The sequence below is a fragment of the Hirundo rustica genome, chromosome 2, assembly GCF_015227805.2.
Source record: "Hirundo rustica isolate bHirRus1 chromosome 2, bHirRus1.pri.v3, whole genome shotgun sequence".
NCBI classification, from domain to species: domain Eukaryota; kingdom Metazoa; phylum Chordata; class Aves; order Passeriformes; family Hirundinidae; genus Hirundo; species Hirundo rustica.
In genome coordinates, this window is record NC_053451.1 from 91,914,515 (window position 1) to 91,938,690 (window position 24,176).

Consider the following 24,176-nt stretch of genomic DNA (forward strand, 5'->3'; position numbering starts at 1 on the left):
CCACTTTCTTTGCAATACTTTGAAATTATTCTGGTTTAATTTTTTTTTTTTTTTTTTTTTTTTTTTTTTTTTTTTTTTTTTTTTTGAAGAGTATACTTGATCAGTTGATCTTCATGAGAAAAAACTACTTCAGCCATCTTAGTGTGTCCTAAGAGTAATTCACAGGGCTGTTTGGAAATATAGTAGGAGTGAAAATGCCTGTAGCACAGCTAACGGGAGGTTACAGAAACCTCAGCGCTTTGCCTGCAAAGCTTATGCACTTCAGTAATTGATCACTCATCAGTGTGCAGGACAACAGTTCTGTCACTGTGCAAGAGACATCTCAGCAGGGCCTGTGACTCCCTGCACGCCCCTGTGTGCTCAGAGGCTGAGCTTCTCTCACACCCAGAAGAGAAGCCACCCGCTTGAGCGTGTTAGTAATACTACTTGCTTTGTTTGAGATGCACTGTCATGATGGTAGAAGGGAGTAGGGACAAGGCCTGTTGTTTTTAATGCATGAAATAAATTTTTGGGGAATGCTGAGATTTGATGCTGTGATGGCTGCCAAAACTGGAGGTCACCCTTCAGAAAGCAAAATTTTCATGCTTCTGGCTTTGATGGTGTCAGGGACCTTCTTCTAAAGTATCAGACCATCTGAAGACCATCATGGCCCCTCTCATTCCTGTCCCTTGCTCAGTCTAGGCTGTCCCAGCAGCAACGCAAAGCCCAGATAATTTTCAGAAATACAGGCAAGAGGAGCGTCTGCTTTGATCCCCTCTAGGCCACAGTCCATGCAAGTGTGATGTATTCTCAGTCTCAGCTAACTCCTCTGTCTCCAGCTAAACGCATCTTTTAGGAGCTGATTAATCCTTGGAAGGAATTATTTCACCATAATGAGTATACACACAAATTCTGGCAACTTTGCACTGTCCACTGACAGACCTTTTTTTTCTTCCAATGGGAAATGGATTTTGAGAGGAGAATATCCCTCCTGTGATACCTGATGTTTCCACAAGTAACCTTCCCTCTCAGTGCAGGCCAGCCCAGTACCATGTAGTGTGTTGGGAGTGCTGAAATTACAGCCTGAGGTGACACAGCTGCTGGAACAAGATCAGCCAAGCGAATAAATACATCAGGGATAAAGCACAAGATGTCCTCCACTAATCCAAACCATTTACCCTCAGGTATCTGCTTTCCATAAAAGTACAAGTGTCACTTGCCTGTCATTTGACAAGATTACAAGGAAAGGCCAAGAAATTTTAACTGTTTGCTTCTGAAACAAAATCTATTCCTTATGATGGGTAGAGCCAGAGCCAACTATGTGTAAGACTAAAATATGTCGAAGCACATTGTGACTTCTGTCACTGATTCTCTTTCATTCAGGTGTTCAGTAAGTGAGATTGCTCTGGCTTTCTGCAAAATGTGACTGTTGTTTCCAGTGCTTCCTAGGACCAATAAATCTTTTTCATTTCCTTATGAGAGAGAAGGAGCAGCAAGCTAACCAGTCAGTCTAAATCATCTTATTTAGAAACTTTAAGTAGTTTATCTAGCAGTTAATTTATTTATACATCTTTTTCTCATTTCAGAATCCTGTTCTGTCAGTCAAGCTATGATAGATTATCCTCTAGTTTGGATAAATGAACCTAAAGCTCCATAAGAACACTCATGATCTATCCAGCTGTTTTGCCTCAATTCTCTATAGTCTACCACAGTTGCCTAAATCATTTAGGCACCTTGATTTGTATTAAAACAAAGGTGTAACATTTCTAGGCTTCAGATTTGGTTAGGTCCTCAAGACAGAGTATCATAGTGTAGGAGACCCTCATGGTAGCTGCAAGGAGGACCTTGGCATGTACAAAGGCAGTGCAATGCCAGGTTAGGAAGTAATTTGGTATCCAAGAAGGAATAGGGACTTGTTAGCCCTGTTACCAGTACTTCTGTAGTTCCTTGGTGCAGTGTGAGTGCAGCAACCCTTGATCTCTGGTTTGCACAGCAGAGATGGAGCTGAGGGATCCAAGTAGCAGTTGCAAGGCTGTGAAAGTGCTTTGGGGTTGCGGTTCCCAACCCTTTGTGTCTCTTCCTTGGCTGACACTGCATCCTGATGGCTGCCTTTTGCCCTCTCTCAGACCCTTGCAGCTGAGGAAGTCTCTGAACAGCTGATTTCCCAAAGCTGAGAGAGCACAGGGGAGGGCTCATTCCTGGCTTTGTCCTGTTTCCTAAGCTTTTGCCAAAATACCTAAATTTTTTACCATAGCAATAATTCTGAGAATGTTACTGTTTTTATGGTCTCTTTATAGCAAGGTGGAGTTACCCTGTGTATGCTCTAAGTAATGTTTCATTTACCTGTTGGGATTTACTGAAGCAAAGTTTGGATTCATACCACTGTTTTAATAGCTCTGCTAGGTCTGTTCTCCATTAATTTGTCTAATCCCTTTTGAACCTCTTCATACTTTTGGCTTCCACAATACTATGTGCATGAAGTCTCCATTTAATTATGTGTTGTGTGGAAAAGTGCTTCCGATTTTTTCGTTTCAACCATTTGCCTGATAATCTCATTTAGGTTCCCCCTAATTCCTGTACTGTGGGAAAAAACCAATCCATTTCCCAAGTACTGTCTCCACAGGAAGGGATTTTGTAGGTATTTCCTGTCAGTTTTCTGCTTTCCAGGCATGCCCAAAGTATATACTTTACGCCTCTCTGTGTAGGCAGTGTGGTAGGCAGGAGACTGGAGCAGAGAGGGGAGATCTCAGTGCTTTGAGCTGAACTTTCCTTACTTGTAGGATAATTGAAATCCAGTGGATTGCTGAGCAAAGAAAGAAGCTGAATGTCAAATGTACAAGGTTATCAGGCCTACTTCTTTCTTTTATGTACCAAAGAGGCCGCTCACACTTCAAAGGAAGAGGTGGACTGAAATTAGGGCTAAAACACATCCATCTGACCTTAGATCTAGAGAGGGTGGCTGCTTGGAAGAAAGTGGAAATGTCACACAGTCTTCTTGAGAACCATGGTTTCATCACTTGTTTTGGTGTTCTTGCATTTCAGTTTACCTGTACACAGTTTGGAGTTACTTCATCACAGCAGCAGTTTTCAACTCCCTGTGCTGTGTTTCAGCTGTTCCTGTGAAAAAGTAGCACTAAAACTGCTAAGTATCAGTGGAGCAGGTCATCTGTCCCTCATTCACGATTAAGCATGTTAGAGTCCCTTTTATCTTCTACCTCTTCTGAATTCTGCAGCCTCCAGGAAGCTTAACAATAGCTAAGACTCTTTGCTTCCTCTTCTGTTTGTTGTTTTGTTTGGTTTCATTTTCTTTTTTTCCTTTGAGCTAGCCTTTGACTTTGCTCCAGTGTTTGAAAGATCTAATATTCCATCTAAATTGAATATTGAAATATGTTTTTAGATTCCCTCTTTATCTCTTTTTGTATTCTCTAGAGCCTTGCATCCGCCTCAGTTCAACAAAAGCATATGATGAAGTGCCTATGTGCTTTGCTGTATTGGGACCGGAACAGTAATTTCTTATTCTCAGTTTTGTTTTCAAAACATTTAAAATTCCCAGTCAGGTCCAGCAATACATTTTACTTCTTTCCCCATGTTTTTAATAGTACCTATCTTCAAATTAATAATAAATAAATGATCATATTTTGTGCACATCTGTATGCAAGTTACTGTCACTGGAATTTAAAAGCTAAAGATACTATGATCCTAAAATCCTTCTTGTTTCTTGGCATATAGCATGTATATTGAGATTATAATAATAGACCTGTGGCCAGGAGCAGCTGTCTCCGTTAAAAACTAAATCTTTGGCAAGTATTTCCATACAATATATGATACCAGACTAGTCTTTCCCTGAAATCAGAAGAATTTGTGTAGTAATTGCTGTTGTCTTGTTCAGTATGTCATCAATGTCTCATGAGAGATTGTGGCACATTGCACATGATAAATACATATCCAAAGATATTCCAGACCTGAAGCTTCCCTTTGAGATGATATTGGTTTGGGGGGTTTTGGTAGGGCTTTTTGAATGATTATCAAAATCTCAAGTCAACTAATTTCACAGATTTTAAAAACCCAGACAGCTTTTTTCCTCAGTCATAATCTACCTATGACCTACTTTTTGAATGCAAGCATCAATAACCAGAAGCCATGTTGGAATCAGAATAAAAATGCACTGTTCTCCAGCCACTAACTTACATTTACTCAAACAGGCACTGATCAAGTTAAACAAGCAGTAAAAGTAGTGGTTTTGGGGTACTGACTGATAGATGAGTTCCTGATTTGTGAGGGCATATGAGCCCTGGTAAGGCTCAGGGCAACATTTAAGCAGTTTTGTTTCTTTTTTCTTCGTTTTTAAATGAAACCTCCTCTTCTCCGTCTGGCTCTCTTATCTATTGATGTAACTGGTGTTGCATGAGAAATTACCTCATTTCAATGAGGAGGCAGCTTTTCTATCAGCGGCAGTAAGGTTTCCTCATTTGTTTAATGAACCTGGATAGGTAGAAAATTAAGTATTAGGAGCTGCAGAGGAAGAAAACTAAACCAGAATGTTCTGTGTATTTGGGTGTTTTTTAGAAAAAAAGTAACTGCATTAATATAACCAGTACAGGTAATTGGTATTTAGATTATGGCATGATTATTGCTTTGCAGATAGGGGACTCTGTTATCACTCAGTCATCAATGAAGTAGATGCATTCTGTGCTCATCTCATCTCTGAAGCTGAAAGAAGAGCTAGTTATTATCTTCAAGTGAGTTATTAATGAGGGGAAAAATCATCCCCAATTACTGTGAAGCAAAATATTTCAACATTTACGTATCTCAGACTTTAATTTTGATCTAATCCTTCGTGAGTCCTTAAGCTCAGACAGTATTCGCTTTTCCAAACACTCTCACCGAGGCATATTGAGAGGAACACCTGTCCGAGTGCTGGCTTCCTTAAGGGTGTGCTGCAGGGTCACAGAAGTGCTGCCCATCCCATCCTTGTGCTGCGAGAGACTGATTTCCTCTGAGATTCCATCATGCTACACCATAGGAACAGAGCCTCCACTGTCAGCTGTGCCAGAGAAAAAATTCTGAGTTGTCTATACTGTCTGTGTTCATAGACTGTGGGGTTTTTTTGGTTTTTTTTTTTCCTTAACTACAAACAGCCTGGACATTATTTGTAAGGACTAATTTTGTTCTTTTACTTTCCTTTGAATCCTTTTGAAATTAATGGTTTGGAAGTTTTGACTCTGAATGTCCTAGAATAAAACCTGGGCAACACAAAGGTGATGATTTAAATTCATATAAACATGTGGGCAGTAACCAGGAGATGGGAGAAGTGCTGTCCACACTGTGAATCCATCCATCAGCACAGATGTGAAGGTCTGACCTTGGCAGATTCAGGGAGCAGGGATGTCAAACACAGTTTGCAGTCAGTTGGAGATGTAGCTACTAGACAAAGAAAGCTCAATAATTACACAGCTGTTTCAGTAGATTACAGATTTCCTAGAAAACAATAAAACAACCATCTGTGAATGGAAAAAAAAAAGTAAACTATCTTTTTTTTAATTCAAAAGCATTTCTGAAAGTCATCAGATACGGCCCCTGTAAACTTCTTATCTCTTCAAAAGTGACAGAGTCTGTAACCAATCAGTGTAGATTTCTCTACAGCATTTATGCCCATTAATGCTTCATTGATTTACTGTGAAACTGCTGAAGGACTGTCTTGAATAGACATATAAATATTAATTTCTTGTGAAGGATGGCTGCTATTATACTAAATATTAAATGAATTCATAATACTTGGACATTTGCAATAAATCACTGCTGGGACTGCATACTAACATCCCATTCTCCCTTTTTTTTTTTTTTTTTTTTTTTTTTTTTTTTTTTTTTTTTTTTTAATATTAAAGCATGGAGAAGAGCTGGTTGCTCCCAAAGAAATATAGAGCTTTGTAGCACTAGAATCATTAAAGAATTCCCACAGCACAAGGAGGAGTTTCAACTTAATCCCATTTTACAGATAGAGGAAGGCATGTAGTGGTTTAGGTTGAGCTGCTGATCGCAGAAGGTTCAAACCCAATCTGTTTCTCATGAGAGACATCGCCGTAAGTACCAGTTCCTGACAGTCCTTCTTTTGCTTAAAATGCTCTGAGCAGCGTCAGCAGAGGATCTGGCCATGTAATAGCAGAAGGCTGAGAGCCAGACTCAAAGGGAGAAAGAGCCGGACATGTTGTCTAGTTTCCACACACACAAAGTGGTATCAGGTCACCTCCAAATATCTTGCTCAAGGCCACACCTTGAAGGATGGTACTGCTCAGGTTTTGACTAGGCTTAGCAATTGAACTAAGTCATCTCTCTTCCAAGACCACAGACCTTAGTTTCAAAAGTTTAGTAAAATGCTCAGCAGGGGCTAAAAATCAATTCTTTCTTTTTCCTTTTATTAAAGTAGAACAAAGGATAGATCAACAAATTCCTTATAGCTTTCTGTTTTCTAAGGAGTAGTAGTTTAAGAGTAGAAATTTATGCCAGGGCTAACCCTGTGGAGTGGAAGCTGTTCTTGTAAACAAAACTGAATGACTGTCAGACTCATCTGGTTTCTAATGTGTAGATGGGTGTGAGTGCCTCCTTCATTCCAAATATTTTTGCTTCTGTGCCTTAAATGATCTAAGTTGCACAAGGTTTTTCTAATGAAAATTTGCCAAGGTATTTTAATTAGAAGGAAAAACTAGAAAAGCTGCTACCGCATAGGAATATTAATTGTTTGTTATACAGGGCTTTAGTTCATGTAGTTACTTTGCATTTGCAAGACTGCCAATTAGAGAGGCTCAAAGTGCTCACTGCTGCACAAGAGCCGTTTCTCCAGAGCCCCACAATGGCTATTGTATTCTGTCACTGACCTTTGGACACCTTCAAATGCATATTGACACAGGATGCTGGGATCATTAGAGCTATTGTTTCAGTGTGCCACAGGGAAAGAAGAGTTTTGCAATGAAGAGCTTAAAATTTTTACATAATGATGGCAGCAACAATATTTCTTAAACAGACAGTGAGAGAAAAACGGCAGCATTTTATCTGGTGTTTCAGGTGAATTCCAGAAGGCACATTTTCCGTACAGTCCCTTCCCATCAGGAAAAGAAGATATTTATCAGGGGTATTTTGTCTGCTTTTTTATTGTTTCCAGGATAATTGATATAATTTTTTTGACCTGGTGGTGCCATATGGCCAGCCTCCCTTACCTTCCATGGATTCTGCCTGGGTGCACATCTTGACAGGATGGATCCTTTCATCCTGTAAGTGCAAAACACTCTTTTAAAACATAACCAGTGGTATGCAGGAGATCAGGATCTGGATGCAGAGTTCAGACTCTGCTCTTCAAAAATCAGTGGACTTTAGCTTTGTGACAGAAACTGTGCTTCATTTTATCTCTTCTGTGTTGACATCTAAGGTATTTCTTACCAGTCCGTGACGGTTAAAAAGTGCAAACAAGAACTTTGGAAACAGAGGTACCAGATACTCCAAGTACATTTACTGTAGTGAATCCAAGCATCTTCTAAAAGCTTATATTTATTTTATTGTAGCCTTTCTATTCTTTAAAGCTGCTTTGAGAAACTACTTCAGCAGTCAGAACATAAAAGAGCATAATTTTAGACCTTGCATGGGACATTTTGTCTACAGAGAATAAATAAATTACTGGCTTGTATTTCCAATGGGTGTTCCTACTTGAATATATAGAGAAAGTTTCTATTCCATAAGTCATTTCTGGGTTTGATTTTATCCCCTGGGATCCTATTATTGAACAAGTTATCAAATATAGCTAAATTTCACATCCATGAGCCTCTGAAGATAGTTTGGGTAATGGCTTGCACTTCTGACAAAAGAGAAAGAAATCTAAAAGACCTTTGAAAAACTTCTAGTATCATTTTTAAAAAATGAGAAAGCTTACTGTATAGCATTGCTGGTTGCAACTATAACCTAGCATTGTAGAGCATGTACCAGTGGATGACCAGTTTCTACATACAAACCTCTAGCCAAAAAACTTTCCAGGTGAAGGACATAGTATTTGGTATTTGTGTGTGCTTGAGGTAAATGTGCAGCAGGATTTCTCACACTGTTATAAAATTCAAAAGGTCAGATGTGTTTCCTCTGGAATGCAGGCTAAACTCTTTTTTCCCCCATTAATTGAAAGGGTGCTGTTATCATCTTTTCATTTCTTTGTGTCAGAAGCCCATGTAGAGCTTTGAAACCTCCCATGCACTGCCACTGCAATTGCCAATTGTGAATTTTGTGGTCTATCTTCAAACATCAAGGTGATACCTTAACGCATGAGGGGAAGTGACCCGCTTCTGGGAGGGACACGAACACTTATCGCTGTGTGATGCAAGATGTGAAGGCGAGCATGTTCTGGAAAGAGCTGTTAAAGCAGATTCTCGTGCCTCCATTCTCTCTACTGTGAATCTGCATCAGTTGGAAAAAGAGGCAGTAAGGATGAGTGCTTCTTTTGCAGTGGGCTGGGATCTGAAATCTCTCCTCAACCCATTGTGCTTCCCAGCAGAGGTTTTTAGCCGTGGGTCCTGACTTCTTACTTGTGGGATGTATCTCTATTGAGGGACAGGATTCTTCTTGAGGAGAGAGGGCAGCACTTTGCTTGCTGTCTTCTCTACATGGAAAGTTTATCTTTGTTGTACCAGTGTAGCTGCACTCTTTCTTTCAAAAGGCACATGATCACTGCCTGGATAGATTTGAAAACAGGGATAATTTTTGCAGTGTGTTTGGTCCTTACTGTACTGAATTGAAGCCCTTTTCAATGGGGAGGGATTTTCATAGGATCGAGTTTTGCCTGGATCCACCCCAATGGCAGTTTTGAGAGGTTTTCTGCCTCACACATTGCGGTTTTCCAAAATGGAAGCAAGGGGAGTTGGTATGTCTGCTCACTGCCCATGTTTTGTTTGGTTCCTTTGCAGAAGGAGAAGAAGAGCGGGCTGTTGAAACTTCTTGCAGGAGCATCAACGAAAAAGAAGTCACGTTCCCCACCATCTGTGTCCCCCACGCACGACCCCCAGACAGCCATTGAAGGAGTTCTACAAGGGGCAGTGGGGCCTGAGCTGTCCTCCCTCTCCAGTCATGGCAGAGCCGGCTCATGCCCTATTGAGAGTGAAATGCAAGGAGCCATGGGGCTGGAGCCTCTGCACAGGAAAACAGGCTCCTTGGATTTGAATTTTTCCATCCCTTCACCTGCCAGGCCACCCCTCTCTTCCATGGCAGCTATTCGGCCAGAGCCCAAGCCTTTGCCCCGGGAAAGGTAAGCTGTGTTTCTCCTGAGGTTGCCTGCATCCACAGGGAGCAATTAGAGGAGGGATGAAAGTTTAACTTGCTCAAGGGTTGTTGCAGTTTTGCTGTTCTGTGGATTGACTGTATGTGGCTCAGGTGTCTTTCAGGAAGACAGGGCTTACATGCATCTGCCCATTGAACATCATTTGGTACACCATGCAGGTTTAAAGAAATGTTTTAAGAGCACCTGTCCATGACACTCCACAGCCCTGGTCTAAATGTGGAGGACAGCACTGCTTTCTCAGCCCAAATGGTGTAAATGCTGTTGGCAAATTCCACATTTTAAATGGGATTCCAATATTTTAACTTAAGGACTTGACATATTATGTCCCATCTGGACGTGTCCTGTTCTGCAATACCAAAGACTGTTTCAAATTCTTCTTGTTTAGAATACTTACAGATAAGGCCACTTCAGTGACCTGTTACCAAAAATGTAGCTCATTTGTAGAGAGGGATGTACCAATGATTCTGGAATTAATTCCAGCAGCCTGCCCTCCACCTTGATACCTGGAGTAACTGACTTTGAAAACCTGAAAAAAGAGGAATAGGAATACCAAAATACAAAAGCAGGTGGAGAGAGAGATCACTGACCAGAAAAGAGCTAGGGAGTTGCAGAAGAGATAGGACTCCATGTGCAGAGTCACACTGACTTCAGGTAAATGTTTTCTACAAGACTGCAACTTGAGGACTGGGAAGGGAACAGATATAATACACAGCTACAGTGCTGTTGAAATGCTTTCCACTCAGGAGGTGATTGAGGAAAACATGTTTTTTACAAAAGCATTGAGGAATTTTCAAAAAGCTGTTCAGGGAACACTCTTGAATTGGTATTTAAAACAACTTTGAAATAACATTAAAATCACAGAAGTTGGGAAGAAACTAGTTTTGTCTGAATGTATGGAAGAGGCTGAAGGGAATGGACTGGGCAAGGCACCTGACCTGAATCCTGTTGGGATCACGAAGCAGGTGATGCGTAATAAGGGACATTACAGGACCGTGCATACCTTATACTGAATGCAGGTTGGAATTTGGTTGAGAAGGTGATAGTGACACCATGACATACTTCAACTTTTCTAAGGCACCTGCTTTATTACCGTAAAACATCTTGCTGAGTAAACTGTATGCAATCAACCCAGCAGATACTAAGTGGATTGATTCACTGATACCAAATCTAACTCTACATCAGAAATAACTAGAAAGTGGTTATTAATGTATGTAGTGCAGCCCAACAAGAGTGAGGTCCTGAACTGGAGCTGTCGACATAAAACCCGTGCTGTTGCAGAATGAGGACTGAAGTCGGAGGTGGGTGATGGGTAGGACAGATCTGTTGGTGCAAAGCTCATTTCAGCTCCTGGTCAGGTAAACACAGAGTAACAGTATATTTCAGAAGGGGCAAATCTGACACAAAGTGAAGTGGACTCAGAGGAGCATCAGAAGAAAAATGGAAGATTTAAAACTATATACTTGCAAAGAGAGACACAGGCAGCTCTGGCATGCTTGGTAGAGTGTAGGGATGGCATGGTAACCGTCTGTAAGAGACTGCAGTCAGGACAGACATGGGAATATTTTTGCACTAGATTTGGCATTTTTTCTGAAAGAGATGCTTCTGTTCAGGTGCAGCTGTTAGACTTGAAGCAGAAATAAATACAGGCAAGTCCTTCAGCATTGTAATGAAGGCAGTGAGAACAGACTATCTCAGTCATCTCTTGCCCCTAAAATCCATGAAAAAGTAATTTAGTAAAAGGAGTGAAAAACCAATCCCTGTTTAGGCACACTTAATTTGGTCTACATCAGTTCAGATTAATGCTGTAAGAAAAGTTAAATCAATATAAACCAGATTTAGCATGAGTATAACTAAATCAGTGGACTGCTGCCCCTTTAGTTAAATGTAACTATGAAGAGAAGCTGGGGAGTACAGCCCCTGTGTCTCCAGAGCTGGATATTAATATGCTGCTCTCAAAGCTTTACTATAGAGAACTCCAGACACATTATTTAATATGCCAGGGCTAGTCCCATACACTACAAATTTCTCAGTCCTCCTCAGGGTGGTCCAGGTAGGGAAACATTTAACTAATGGCTATTTTAAGTGGCAGAATAGAACCAGAGAGACAAAGGTTACCTACATTCTCTTAGCTGTGCTGGAATCAGGAACAAACAGATTTAGAGTGCTGAAACTGAGTAAATACTTCCAGCTGCAGTATATGGTGATAAGGAACTTACTCTGATCTTACGTATTTTGATTCCTGAGTCTTAAATCTGAAAATAAGCTATAATTGAACTAACCATAATTATACACAGCAGGCAAGATTCTTTAATTGATTTATGAATTAACTTCCATATCACTGGCGTAATCTGCATTCCTTAACTGATCATGTGGGTATTTTCATGTCCATAATGGGAAATATTAATTACCTTCATGCACTAGGAAGGATAATTCTTAGTCCTGGAATAATCTGAGCTGATACATTAAACACTTGTCTGTTAGAAATTCATCCCACATCCATCTGTGCTCATTAAATCATCAAATTTCTCAGAAGTACCAAGTTATATATTTTTTTAAACAAATTATGGTTTTCAAACCACTTGTTCTTTTCACATCTGGCAATGGAACAACTTGCATTCAACGTCACTCAGCTCCGTATTTTGCTTGTTTGCATTTTGGTGCATTTCATCCACACAGTAGGAGCAATTCTCTGAGAAAGAAAAAGGGAGGAGAGGGAAAAAAAGGTTAGATAAACAGATTCAGATGCTGGAAGAAATTTTTAAAAGCTGCAAAGCATTTCAGTACACTTAGCTGTACTTGGCTTTCTGTCTTCCAACGCCCATCTGTGCACACAGAAACAGAGCACTGAAAGGTTGGAAGAAGTAGCACATTCCTTAATATTTACGGCATTCAAAATGAGGCTCTTGCAGGCAGCAGAGCACCGCTACTTTTCCTATAGAGCTCAGTTTGCAGCTCCAGCACTCGCCACATCCAGGTTGCTGATCAAACCCAGGGCACCAAGAAGTGCATTAAAGGGCTCTGACTGCTTGCAGCTCACTCACTGTTTAAGGGATGAATTGCCTCTTCTGTTGCCTGACAGTGCAAACCTTTCTGGGAGTTGCAGCCAGGTAGACAGAAAGGTGAAGCAAGCGTCCCCTTCTTGGGGGTGCTGTTAATGTTCATACTCTTTTTTTTTTTTTTTTTTTTTTTTTTTTAAATACAGAGAGGAAAACAATTATCTTCTTCTTGCTATTCCAAAGCCTGGCTATGGATGACTGGATTAGAAAGGAAATTGCTCCTAGCTCTCCTGTCATTTAACCTTCATATTTGTCTAGTTTGCTGGGGTAGTCAGAGCCCATCTCTGCCTTCTGGGTGTAGTTTCCACTTCCAGTTTATAAAACCACAGTCCTTCAGATGCTCTCTGCCATAAAGCATCCAGTAATAACAGCAGCAGAGCAGAGAAATTTCCCAGGTGGTGTCCTTGTCACTTCATGTGGCACTGATTGACTGCCAAGTGAATACCCCATCAGGCTGTGTGTGCCCCACACACTCTTTTCCACCTACTGCTCCATCCAGTTTCTGCTGGTGCGAGAAACAGGACCGGTACAGGGATGCACTGCGGTGAGGCAGGCACTGTGCCAGAGCCTTGCCCACAACCCACCAACACTGTCGGCTCACAGAAGGGGTGTGCTGTGTGCCTGGCAGCACCAAAACAAAATACTTCCCTTGCCACCCCCTTCAAGAAAATGTGACTGTACATTAAGCAAAACAGCAGAGTTGAGTGTGCATGTGTGTGTGTGAGTCATGTTCCCCTCGCTGCCTGGCACTGTTCCCAGAGGCGAACCTGAGTAAAACATGTCATGCGTTGTTGACTCTTTTATAGTAACTGGCACTAACTCTGCCGTGTTATATTGTGATAAAGCAGCTGTGGCCAGACTTATTGTCACGACTGGCATATCTGTACTGCGTTTCCATGGTTTTCGTGCAGCCTTCAACCAAGTTATAACCACAACAGTGCTGCAGAATAAGATGGGAGCAGTAAGTTTGACCTTTAAAATAGATCCCTCCGTGTTTCCATGTATCTTTCTACAAATCACTGCCACATTAGAAATTGAGCTCCTGATTCAAGGAAGCATTCAAGCATGTGCTTAACACCCATTGACTTCAATTTTGCTGTGCTCATAGGTCTTCTTTGCCAAAAAGGAAAGCAGAAGGGTTCTTTTCATTCCTGGAAAGTGATACTAGAGAAATGACCCAAGGCGTAATTTCTGACTGAACAGTGACACATACTCACATGGTTAAGTGCTTCTCTGAGTAGGGATACCTGCCTTAGGACTGGGAACCAACCATCAACCATCTCAGATATTTCCAGTGGAAAGGTAAAAGACCCAACTGATACTTGTTCTTCTAAGCTGCTGATTCAGGCACCATACTATGGAGAAGCAGGTTTTGGCTCGTAGTGTGCAGAAGTGCCTTGCAGGTCCCTGAAATTTGCCTGTGAAAAGATGAAAAAACAGATCTCCACTGGTAAATAAGAGCAATGGTTAACTGGGCTAGATGCTCCATTGACACTGATTATCCATTGCCTCCAAAACTAACTGTGTATCCCTAATGCGTAAGAGACTTGTTGGAGTCACAGGACTGGACTCATGCAACCTGTCCTTAGTACATGATACTTTGAGAAACAGGAACTTGCATTAAGCATCCAAATTCAAGCACTCTAAATGGGGTCAGATTGGAGGTTAGCCCTGCAGAGCTAATTTGCCTCATTGCACATTTTCTTAAGTTGCTCTTGTGCCATCAGTGTCCTGGATACACATATTTACTCAGTGAGTATTTTGGTGGTTTTTTTAGTGTCCATGGCTGAGTTCAGCCATTAGTTACTGATCAGTTCTGATCAGTATTATTCAGTGCCTGCCTGCACACTGACAGAGGGCCTGTATGAGTCATTTAGACCAGACAGGACTCCTACACAGCCAGCGTGCATGAGATGAATGTCTCCCTGTGGAAAGTGTGGCATGAGCCTTTTCAGCTGAAGGAGTCAGAGAAGCCACTTTCCCCACATCTGCACTACTCAGTGCATTCCATCATGGTCACTTGCTAGAGATATTCCAACCTCTGCAAAAGGTGGGGTGGCTCCCATGTCAGAACCTTGACTCACATCCAGAGCAGCATCTTGTGCACTAAATGAATCAGGCATCCTACGGGAAAAATAGTATGCAATCAAATAATGAAAGATTATATTGCAAGGCAGCAGAAGGAAGTAAAGTAATGGACAATTTTATTTGCCTTTTTCTTCATCTCAGATGCATGGGGGTGAAACACTCACGTTCTTTTAAGGTTGTGGATGTCTTTATGTATCTACACACATGATATTTTTAATAATTTTGCTTCTTTAAAAGAAACAAAACCAGAACTTCCATCATGTGACATCCCCTTGAGGTTAGGAGTCTTACTTGCACCTTCCAGATTTCAGCAGGAGTAGCAAAGGGAGGGCTGGGTGGGAGTGGTGTTTCTTTTGGCTGTGAAAACAAGTGCTGTGAAGACAGGGGACAGGGGGATTGCAAAGTCTTTGCTGACAGCAGAGGATGGACTTATTCCCAGCTCAGTGAGATAATTGCTGCCAGGGTGCCCATCCCACCCTCAACCCCAGTGCCAGCCTCTACTGATGCAGTCTCCTATTTCTTGGGATGCCATGTTCCTGCCCCAGGCTTCCTCCCATCAAGGCTTTTTGCTCTCCCAGTCTCAGCTCAGCAGAGCTTCCTCCCTCAGCAGCTATGCCCACACCTTTTATCATAGTCACGTTTCTTCCTTTGCTCCCAGTTTTTCTCCCATCAGCTTCCCTCTTTCTCCACCTCATCCCTTACATTACCCCGCTCTCCAGCTCCCTGCAGTTTCCCTGCCCAGGCAAAACCCATCTCCAGTCCTTGCTGACACTACTTGCAGTCTCTCCTCATGTATAATCTCTTGTGCACCTTCCCAGGCCACTGCCTTATCGTGGACAGTAGCCTCCAGGGGTGAAGTGCCCAATGCAAGGATGCCATAGCAGCCAGCAGTGGGGATGTCCAGCACCGAGTCTATCCCTTAAGAGAAAAATACAAGCGAGGCCCAGTGCTAAGAAAGGAAGAGAAATGCAATCTCTGAGGTCCCACAGAGCTAGGACAGCTTGGAGCATGAATCAACAGAGATTTTACTTTCAGTGCTCATACAAGCCTAAACATGAGCATTTTGGGGTGGTTTGAATGTTTTTAACTTGGCTGAGAGTGGGTGATTTTCTGAAGGAACACCATCCCTGACAGACCACAGGACAGGTCTTTGCTCCCAAATATAGGACCTGAGAGCAGTTTATGGAAGTGCTCATAAGGGTGCTGCTGGTGCTGCGAAACCCCTCATGTTATTCTTGGGAGTGATGAGCCATTGAGCTGTGCGTTGGACCCACAGCCTGATATAGCCAACTGCTGTGGAGAATCCGGGCCAAAATGATTAATGCTTGGCAGAATTATAACTATATAAGACAGATTTACACAATTTACAACAGAAAATACCAAAGATTGTTAATAGTGGTCAGAGGTGGTTGCCGCACTTGCCATCATCATTGTTGCCCAGCTAATTAGCATTTTTGAAAGTTGGTAATTTAGAGGTGCAATGTGGCACAGACAACATTGAGAAGACTGAGATTCATCTAAAATGCCAAGCAACATTTTGGTATAGGAAAATCTACAATTTTATAGCATCTTCTCAAAAAGGGAACAAAAGGGGAAGTAAAAAGGGGAGATATAAATAGAAATATCCCGGACTGCCTTTTTGGGAGTGAGGGAGGATGTCTGGGAGAAAAGACCTTTTCTGCCAAAAAAATATGGCTAATAGCTGTCCTTGCAATTCCATTCCAGAGGATAAGCGAGGCTGAGGTGCCACCTGGAGGTGTGGAGGGGCGGCACAGCTCCCTGTGCCAGTGCGGTGCCGGGATGCTGCTGTCCCTGCAGCCCCCACCGGGCTGCCTCTCCCAGGCTCTGCTTCAAACCTCTTGTGGGAAAAGGCATCGCATCTTTTTCCATCTCTCACAGAGGAGTTCTTAGCTGATTTGCAAGGTCTTTCATAGCTTATATTTTGTTATTCTCTCAAAAACCTCTTTGGTACTATCTTGTGAGGTACTGTAGTTAATTAAATTAAAACCATAGCATTTAGGGTTCCCCACATGGGAAAAACGGCCTCATTTTGTAATGCTGTGACTGAGATTTATTTCTCTAATTTGCTTAAAAGATGCTGTTTAGAACCCTTTTTATGACAGTGGGAACATTCCTGTTGAGTGTAGTCACCTGCCTCCTCATGTGAACCATTTAGGGACCAGCAGCTCATCACTCTGAGGATTTAGTTTTGCTTTAAAAGGATGTCTCCCTGCTTTTGGTATAACATGAGGTGCTGGCAGTCCCAGCTGGATCTTCAGAGTGACCCTGCCCAAGATACCATCTTTGTCTGAGTTTCTGTTTCCTAACTTGCCAGAACAGGCTGTGAGTACCTCCACAGCACTCAACTAATGTTCAGGTCCAACCTTTTTTCTTTCTCAAGGCCTCTTGAGTTCCTGATGCAGAGCTCCGATGTGCTGTGATTGTGCATAAGAGTAGTGAGATCTGAAACTTGGCATCATCTTAGCTGAAATTGTTCCACTCTGATAATTTAATTAATCAACACTGCAGCAGAGTGTTTGAAATAATGTGTGCATTCATTTGCATAATGAGTGTAATTGGCAAAGCTTCATATTATAAGTGTAGCAGTTCCACAGATGATAGCTTGATAGACCATTTTCTTGCACACGTTTCAACCCCTGTTATTTGCTTTTCCACAGAGGAAGGAAGTGACAACTAGATTTATTAAACAAGGTACAGAGAAGATCGGCAAATTTTTGATGGCACTTGAACACATATATTTTCCACGACTGTGTTGCTCTGTCAAGATAAAAAACCCATAGTCAGGTATTAGAACAGAACCCCTGCTCCAAATGGAGTTTAATGCTTTTCCAAGTAATGGGTTGTTTGGCTGTGGAGATGTCCAGACATAGAGTCAAAGCTGATATTTCCAGTGTCATGCCAAAGTAAAGTGCCTAGTTTGAGAGCTGAAGTTACTAGGCACCTCAGCGAAGTCTGCAAGGAGAGTGGGTGACTGCCACTGGAGAGCCCCTTGCTTTGGTACTGTCTCACCGGGGATGGCCTCGGGGTGTGGTCCACAGCCTCCGGGCCATGTTGAAGTCCCCAGGGACAGGATATTATCTTAAATAAGTACTCATCTTCTAACAAACAGGACTCAGGCATTGGTGGCCAGGCAGCAGTTGTGAATATATTAATTCTCAGGAGATGGACTTTAGGTAATCAATTGGCAACTTTTAACAATCTTAGTATATTCATGACTTTGCAATTAGCAAGACAGTTATTGACTGTTAACCAAATGCCAGATGACTGCTGAAGTGCTGAAGGAAAAAAAAAACAACTGTGCAGTAGAAATATATTCCCTGCTCTGCACACAAGTGCATTGATATAAAATGGCCCAGTCTGTGCTCTCAGAAGGATGCCTGCTGATAAGCTCTGAGTGCAGAATAGCTGTATCAGGCTCAGACACATCATTACTTCATTGAAATGAAGTGACACTTGAAAACTAAGTTCCCATAGAGCCCTGTGAATGGTTCAGGACTGGGGCTCCCCGTTGGTTCCGAGAGTGCTTTGAAAGTCACTTGATACCTCTCCATTTTAGCTTCCCTTCCAGGTTTGAGGGACCCAGAGTATATTCTCAAGAAACTTTTTAAGAAGAAAAATGTGAATTGCTTTAGCTGACATCTGCTGGTGTCACAGGCAGTGGGAGCATTGCAAACCCTATTTTTCATCGTCAGTGGACAAGGGAAGAGAGCGTATCGTATATCTGGACTTCTGTAAGGTCTTTGACATGGTCTCTGAATCTCTCTCTAAATTGGAGAAGAATGTATTTCATGAGTGGACTGTTTGGTGGATCAGGAATTGGTTAGACAGTCACATCCATAGGGTAGTGGTCAATGGCTCAGTGTCCTAGTGGACACTGGTGACGGGTGGTGTCCCTCAGGGGTACACACTGGGACCAGTGCTGTTCAATATCTTCATCAGTAACATAGATGGTGGGATTGAGGGCATCCTCAGGAGGTTTGCAGATAACACCAAGCTAATTTATGCGGTTGACACAAGGGGTCTGAGCAACCTGCTTGGGTTGAAAATGTCCATGCCTCTGGCAGAGGGGTTGAACTAGATGACCTTTAAAGTCAGACCTTCCAGCCCAAACTGTTCTATCATTATATGATGCTATGATTTTTTGGATGGAGCAAATGCAGAGCTGAGTAAGATATTACATTAGAGATGCAGTGCTAGGATAAAGCAGCCAAGTCCTGGCACAGGCTCAGCACACAGCTGGGGGCAGGGACATCATGAGTGGCCCATCCCTTTGACAACACGTTCCTGCTTTCATGGACTGCCTCCTGAGTATGTCCTGGTCAACTGTCTAGCCAAGCTGTCCAGAGATGTTCATCTTACTCAGTTTTAGTAGCAAATGTAGCTGCACTGCATACAACTAGTGTGTGAAAATGTAAACCTATCGATATTTCCAAAAGTTCTTTTTTTCCCAAGACCTCTGGTACTGGTGCCCAGCTGCTCCCACCACGTGCAGCTTAACCAAGTCTTTGCACTTTCTTTTCTCCAAAGGTACCGCGTTGTGGTCCCGTACCCACCGCAGAGCGAGGCGGAGATCGAACTGAAGGAAGGTGACATTGTGTTTGTGCACAAGAAACGGGAGGACGGCTGGTACAAAGGGACGTTGCAGAGGAACGGCAGGACGGGCCTCTTCCCGGGGAGCTTTGTCGAGAGCTTCTGAGGACGAATCGCCGCTCCCTCAACTGAGGAGTTTTCAGGGGAAACTGCATAGCACAAGAAGAGACAGCAAAGAGAAACTGGACTGATAACCACTGCCATTTTTATTTCCAAAGACTTCCCCCAGCCCCTTCAGTCTGCAGCTCTGGAGACACAGTGCCCCGCTGTGCTCCCAAGACCGTGTGCGGTGCATACAGTGGTATGTTGAAGTAGTGCCTTCCACCTGGAATCACAGACTGAAAGGACGCCCATCTGGACTGTAGTAACCTAAACTCTGGCTGTTAACCTTTTGTGTAAATTATAGAGAAGATATCTTTAAAAAAAATTAAGAGGAGAGCTGTTATATTGCTGTAACTTATTTGTCAGAGCTGCAGTGTTCTTATTACTGGCCTATGCAAGATGGATTTGAGAGTTCAAGAAGGTGTGCTAGGGAGCTTTTAAACTGGGATTTTGTTTTTACCAAGGGAAGAAGAGGGGGGGGTGGAGAAAACCCCAGCTAAAGATCAGTGCATCATTGTGCAAGTAAGACTGAGGAGTCAAAAAACGTTAATGTCATGCTTTCTATATACCTCAAAGATATGCTGCGCAGGTTTGTCGGTGCGTGTCGGTGTTAAGTCCTCAGAGTGCTACACCACCCCATGTCCTGGCACTGCTGCCAGGGAGGTCCTGGAGGAAGTACAGCTCCACCATTAAACCGTGGTTATTTGAGCAGAATCCCTTTTGCCTGTCTTCTGCCCATATTATATGCAGCATGGATTTTTGTCCTTCGGTATCACTTTCCATTGCTTTTTTGTACGACGTACCTTTTTACTGTAAGAATTGCTCTACTTTATATATATTCCTACTAGATCAGACATTTCCTCTTTTTCATACATCTGGTGCTATTTTTTTTAATTGTTAAAGATTTGGTTAAACAGAGAGGCTGCAACAAGATTTGTATTCAACATATGAAATTAGAAACGTACCTGAAGATTGAGATCAGACTGCTTGTTCTTGCATCATAGAGGAAAAGAGAAAAAGCTGCATGGCCATCGATAAATATACCTGGGGGAGCTGCCTGTGCAACACACATATGCTTGCTCTCTCCTACATATTTAGAGTGGCTGAAGACCCATGCTGAAGCACAGCGTTCTGTCTGGAGAGTGATAATGATTCCAGAATTGGAAGTAATTCCCAGAGGAGTCATTTTAATTGACTTTTTCATGGCAATAAGAAGAACACTGCAGGTTCTAGCACACACAGGGACCGTGGAGTTTTCCTCTGTCGTTGCATGACGGAGACGAGAGCTGATCTGCGACAGCAGGAATTAGTGTTACGGAAATGTGATTTCTTACTGTAGAAATGTACAGTTCTGGAGACTGTTGGATTTCTTAATGTCGTCAAGCTACAATACAAACTGTATCAGGCAATATAAGCTTCCATCTACCAGGGACTTAAAGGTGCAATAAATGTGAGTTTAGCCAGTAGTTTGTATGAAAAAGAATGAGAAAAAAAAGTCATAATGCAATTGTTGAGAGTATTTAAAAAGACATCAGCTCTTGAGGAGTGAATCGCGTTGAAAGGCCTTTCATAGCCGTATCCATACCTTGCCTCTGACAGCAGCTGGCTGTTTGCCAAAGCCCACATGTGGTGGGTGTTTAAAAGCATGTCAGAGGCACTGTAACCTGGAGATGATCTTATTAAAACAAAGAGGCCCGGTGGGTGAACATCACCACTGCGTTACCAGTATTTCATATGCGAAGGTGTAAGTTTTGTTTTCATTCAAGCCGTGTGTACTAGTACATATCAAAACCCATGTAAGTGAGCGTTCCTGTTTAAGTTCAGCTCTGTGACTTTGTTCTCTGTAGAATAAGTTCTTCTTGCTGTCACGTGTTAACAAACCAATTCCAGAAACACAGTTCATGGCCAAGTATAGCACCTTCAAACCGGGAGGCATCACTTTCAGGGTGTTTCTTTTTATACTTGATGTTGCCGCATTTGTTGATATTCCAGATTGTAATGAGTCAGTCACTAAAAATTTAGTTACTGTTAAGAGGAAATTGCCTTTTTATAACCAATAAGAGACTGAGAAATGTCTTCTGGAAAGACTTCCTTGAGATTAGAGCCATATCTGTTCCACTCATTTGGTCCAGGTCAGAACTGGTGTCACTGCACCTCAAAAAGTAAACTGCACAGTTAGGCAGTCAGCAATGCTAAAATGTGTGTTATTGATTCCAATAAAAATTCTGGGTTAGATCTGTCAGAGGTGAGATTTTTTCTGACAACTTACAGTGGTTAAAACGCTCTTAAAGTTTTGTTCCATGGTGTATTTACTACAGTCAGAGAAACGAAACAGGATGACAGCTTGGATGCTGCCTATTCTGTTTAGCCAGATCTTAAAATGGTTCCAGATTTCCACTCTTTTATGCTTAATTCTAAGAGGACAAAAGTTGCTGTGTGAGAGGATCAAGGAAAACATGCAGATGTCATTTCATTAAGTCAGTGCTTTAAAATATATTTTGCAAGGAAGATGATGGTTTTTTGAATGATCAACAACCCTTCCAGTCATACCTTCTTCTAGGAAAAATTTGGTGGGGAATGGGGGAAGAGGTGTTCTATTTTGATAGCAGCTGTTTCTGGGCCTGCTTTATCACAGTTTGGGTTACTGAGTAATATTCTTGGACAAATCACTTCCATGCCAGGAGCACAAGTATTAAGGTGAACTTAATACAGCCCAGTGATAGAAAAACATGACCCAGTGCCATTCAAAAAGTTCTGGACTATGAGAGGTTTGACTCATACTGTGGTCTAGTTTTAACCTGTCATGCCAGGAAAAGAGGGGGCATCTCTATCTCCTGCAACACGGGGAAAAGAAAAGATTCCTTCTGGTGGCCTCAGTTCGTAAAATGCCAGGTTTGTTCTTCTAGAAATGGGTTCAAGTAATTGAACAATTCCTTTGAACTTTGCACAGCTCAGAAAATGTTTTTGTTACACATGAATGTTAACGTGGTTTAGGAAATGTTGGCAGATATGAGTACAAATTAACTACAATGACTGTGTTTCTGATTCTTTAAATAAAATAAGTATTAAGGCAACTTGACTGAGGTTTCTTTCTCTATGAGACAACAAGGTGAACAAGCAGTGTAAGTGGCTGTGAGGTTTGCAAAGAAAATAGGGAAGACTCTTCTGCACACCCTGTAGTAATTCCCACTTAAATAAAAACTGTTAGGGGTAAGAGATGCCTGAACAGGAGTCAGAATCTCTGGTTCTTCTTTTGCCACATCTGGGATTTCTTCAAAATCTTGAGAAGTTAACAACTTACCTGTGGAGAAGAGGTGTGTAGGTCCAGAGAAAGAGAGTGGGTACAGGCCAGAAAGAGGCAGCAAGGTGGCAAGGGTAAGGATGTGGCAGAGAAGCTAGGAGGGGATGTGGAAGCAAAAAATTGGCAAGAGCAGCCTCTAATAGTGTTAATGGGCTTCAGGGGTGCTCTGAGGTCACCTGATGGGTTGAGCAGGTTTGTAGGCAGAGGAAGACCCCTTTCCTCCTGCCCTGGGTAGGTTTGGGTGTGGTGTCAGCAGGGTCCATGTGTCCTCTAGGCAGCGTACAGCCAAGGAACTGGAAGAGAGGGATGGAGCAGGTTTGTACCCTGGGCAACTGAGCGCCCCTTAACTCAGGTGAGGGGTGTAGGCCCGTTTTTGGACAAGGCCTGAGATTCCCATTCAGCAGCAAAGTGCAGAGCATCTGGAGGGGGAATGTGAGTCCATGACTGGGTCTGGACGTGTTTGCTCTGATTTGGCTCTGGAAGAGGTGCCCACAGGTGCTGATCCTTTGCACAGTTAGGGAGCCCATAGGGCATGGATGAGCGAGGCACAGCTAAGTCACCAGGTTATCTGCATGGGAGGTGACGCGAGTCTCTTTTTGCCCCAGCTGGATCCCGAGTCAAAATTCTGAAATGTGGGAACCACTAGAATTTAAATGTGGGCAGGCAACACCACTCCCTGTGCTAGGCCTTGCTGGCTGTCTGACAAGCAGTGTGGTGCAAAGCGCACAGAGGAGCCTGCCAGCTACTCCCAAGCTGGCCTGGCATGCCAGTCCCCTCCACACTTTGCCAGGTCCTGTTCCTCTGGCATTTCTCTGTCCCCTGCTGCCAGCACATACCACACACCTCATCCAGCCTTCGTACTGCATGTCGCCCTGTGCTTCTGCTCCAGTGCCTGATAGAAATTTAGGCCACGTTTTGAAAGAAAAATAATCATTGTAAAATTGTTACACGGTTTGACTGTTCCTAAATGCTCATGGAGAGCAGAACCACCTGGACAACATCTGCAGGGCTTTCCTGCGGCCAAAAGCTCTTCCTGACATCAGCAGCTCCTTATACATGGTGAACCTGGCAGCTACATGGCTTGGTTAGTTGGTGCCAAACCAAATAAATGAGCTGTACTGGAAGGAAAGCCAAGAGGTGCTACAGTCTGGAGAAGGCCCTGTCTTCACACCCCAGCCTTTCATGTAGCAGAAATAACTTTCCAAGTGGTCACAGATCTATTTCCAATCACTGGGGCATGGGTGTCTACCCTCCCTTCAGAAAATCACTTGATTTTTCTCAGCCACCAAGCCACCTGCCCCACAGTGCTGCAGAGGGGCCACAAGCCAGAACACCAAAGAGCTCGTACCCAGGTGGTCCCCCACATGCCAGACAGCCTGAGTTCCCCTGTTTACAGTACAGCTCAGCTGCAGGTGAGCCTGCCTCTACTTGGGTCTCTGCTCCCTAAGGAGACCCCAGCAGCACCAGGGAAGGATAGCCAGCATCCTGCTGACTTGGCCAGGGAGTCACTAAAAGCTGTTTCCAGCACAAATGGCTCTTTTGCACCAGCCAAGATGCAATGCACTGTTTTTGCAAAGGCAACGGGAATGGTCTTGCACACAGGATTATGAGCTTTGTGACCTCCTGTGTGTGTGCAGAAAAGCCCATGAGCAAGGAGTGCTGCTGGGGAGTGGGGCTGCACCAGTGCTACCTGCCCACCCCTCTCAGGGATTTCACTGGAAAGGACAGGACT

The 24,176-nt window shown here is 42.8% G+C and overlaps 1 protein-coding gene across 1 annotated transcript in view; it reads left to right on the forward strand.

Moving 5' to 3' along the window:
* Positions 1 to 22,215, forward strand: part of SH3RF3 (SH3 domain containing ring finger 3) — a 249,300-nt gene extending 227,085 nt beyond the window's left edge. The window contains exons 9-10 of the mRNA XM_058419465.1: positions 8,916 to 9,253; positions 18,979 to 22,215. Of these exons, the coding sequence (XP_058275448.1) occupies positions 8,916 to 9,253; positions 18,979 to 19,147 (507 nt within the window). The 3' untranslated portion in view covers positions 19,148 to 22,215. The remainder of the gene's footprint in view (positions 1 to 8,915; positions 9,254 to 18,978) is intronic.
* Positions 22,216 to 24,176: the final 1,961 nt, after the last annotated feature.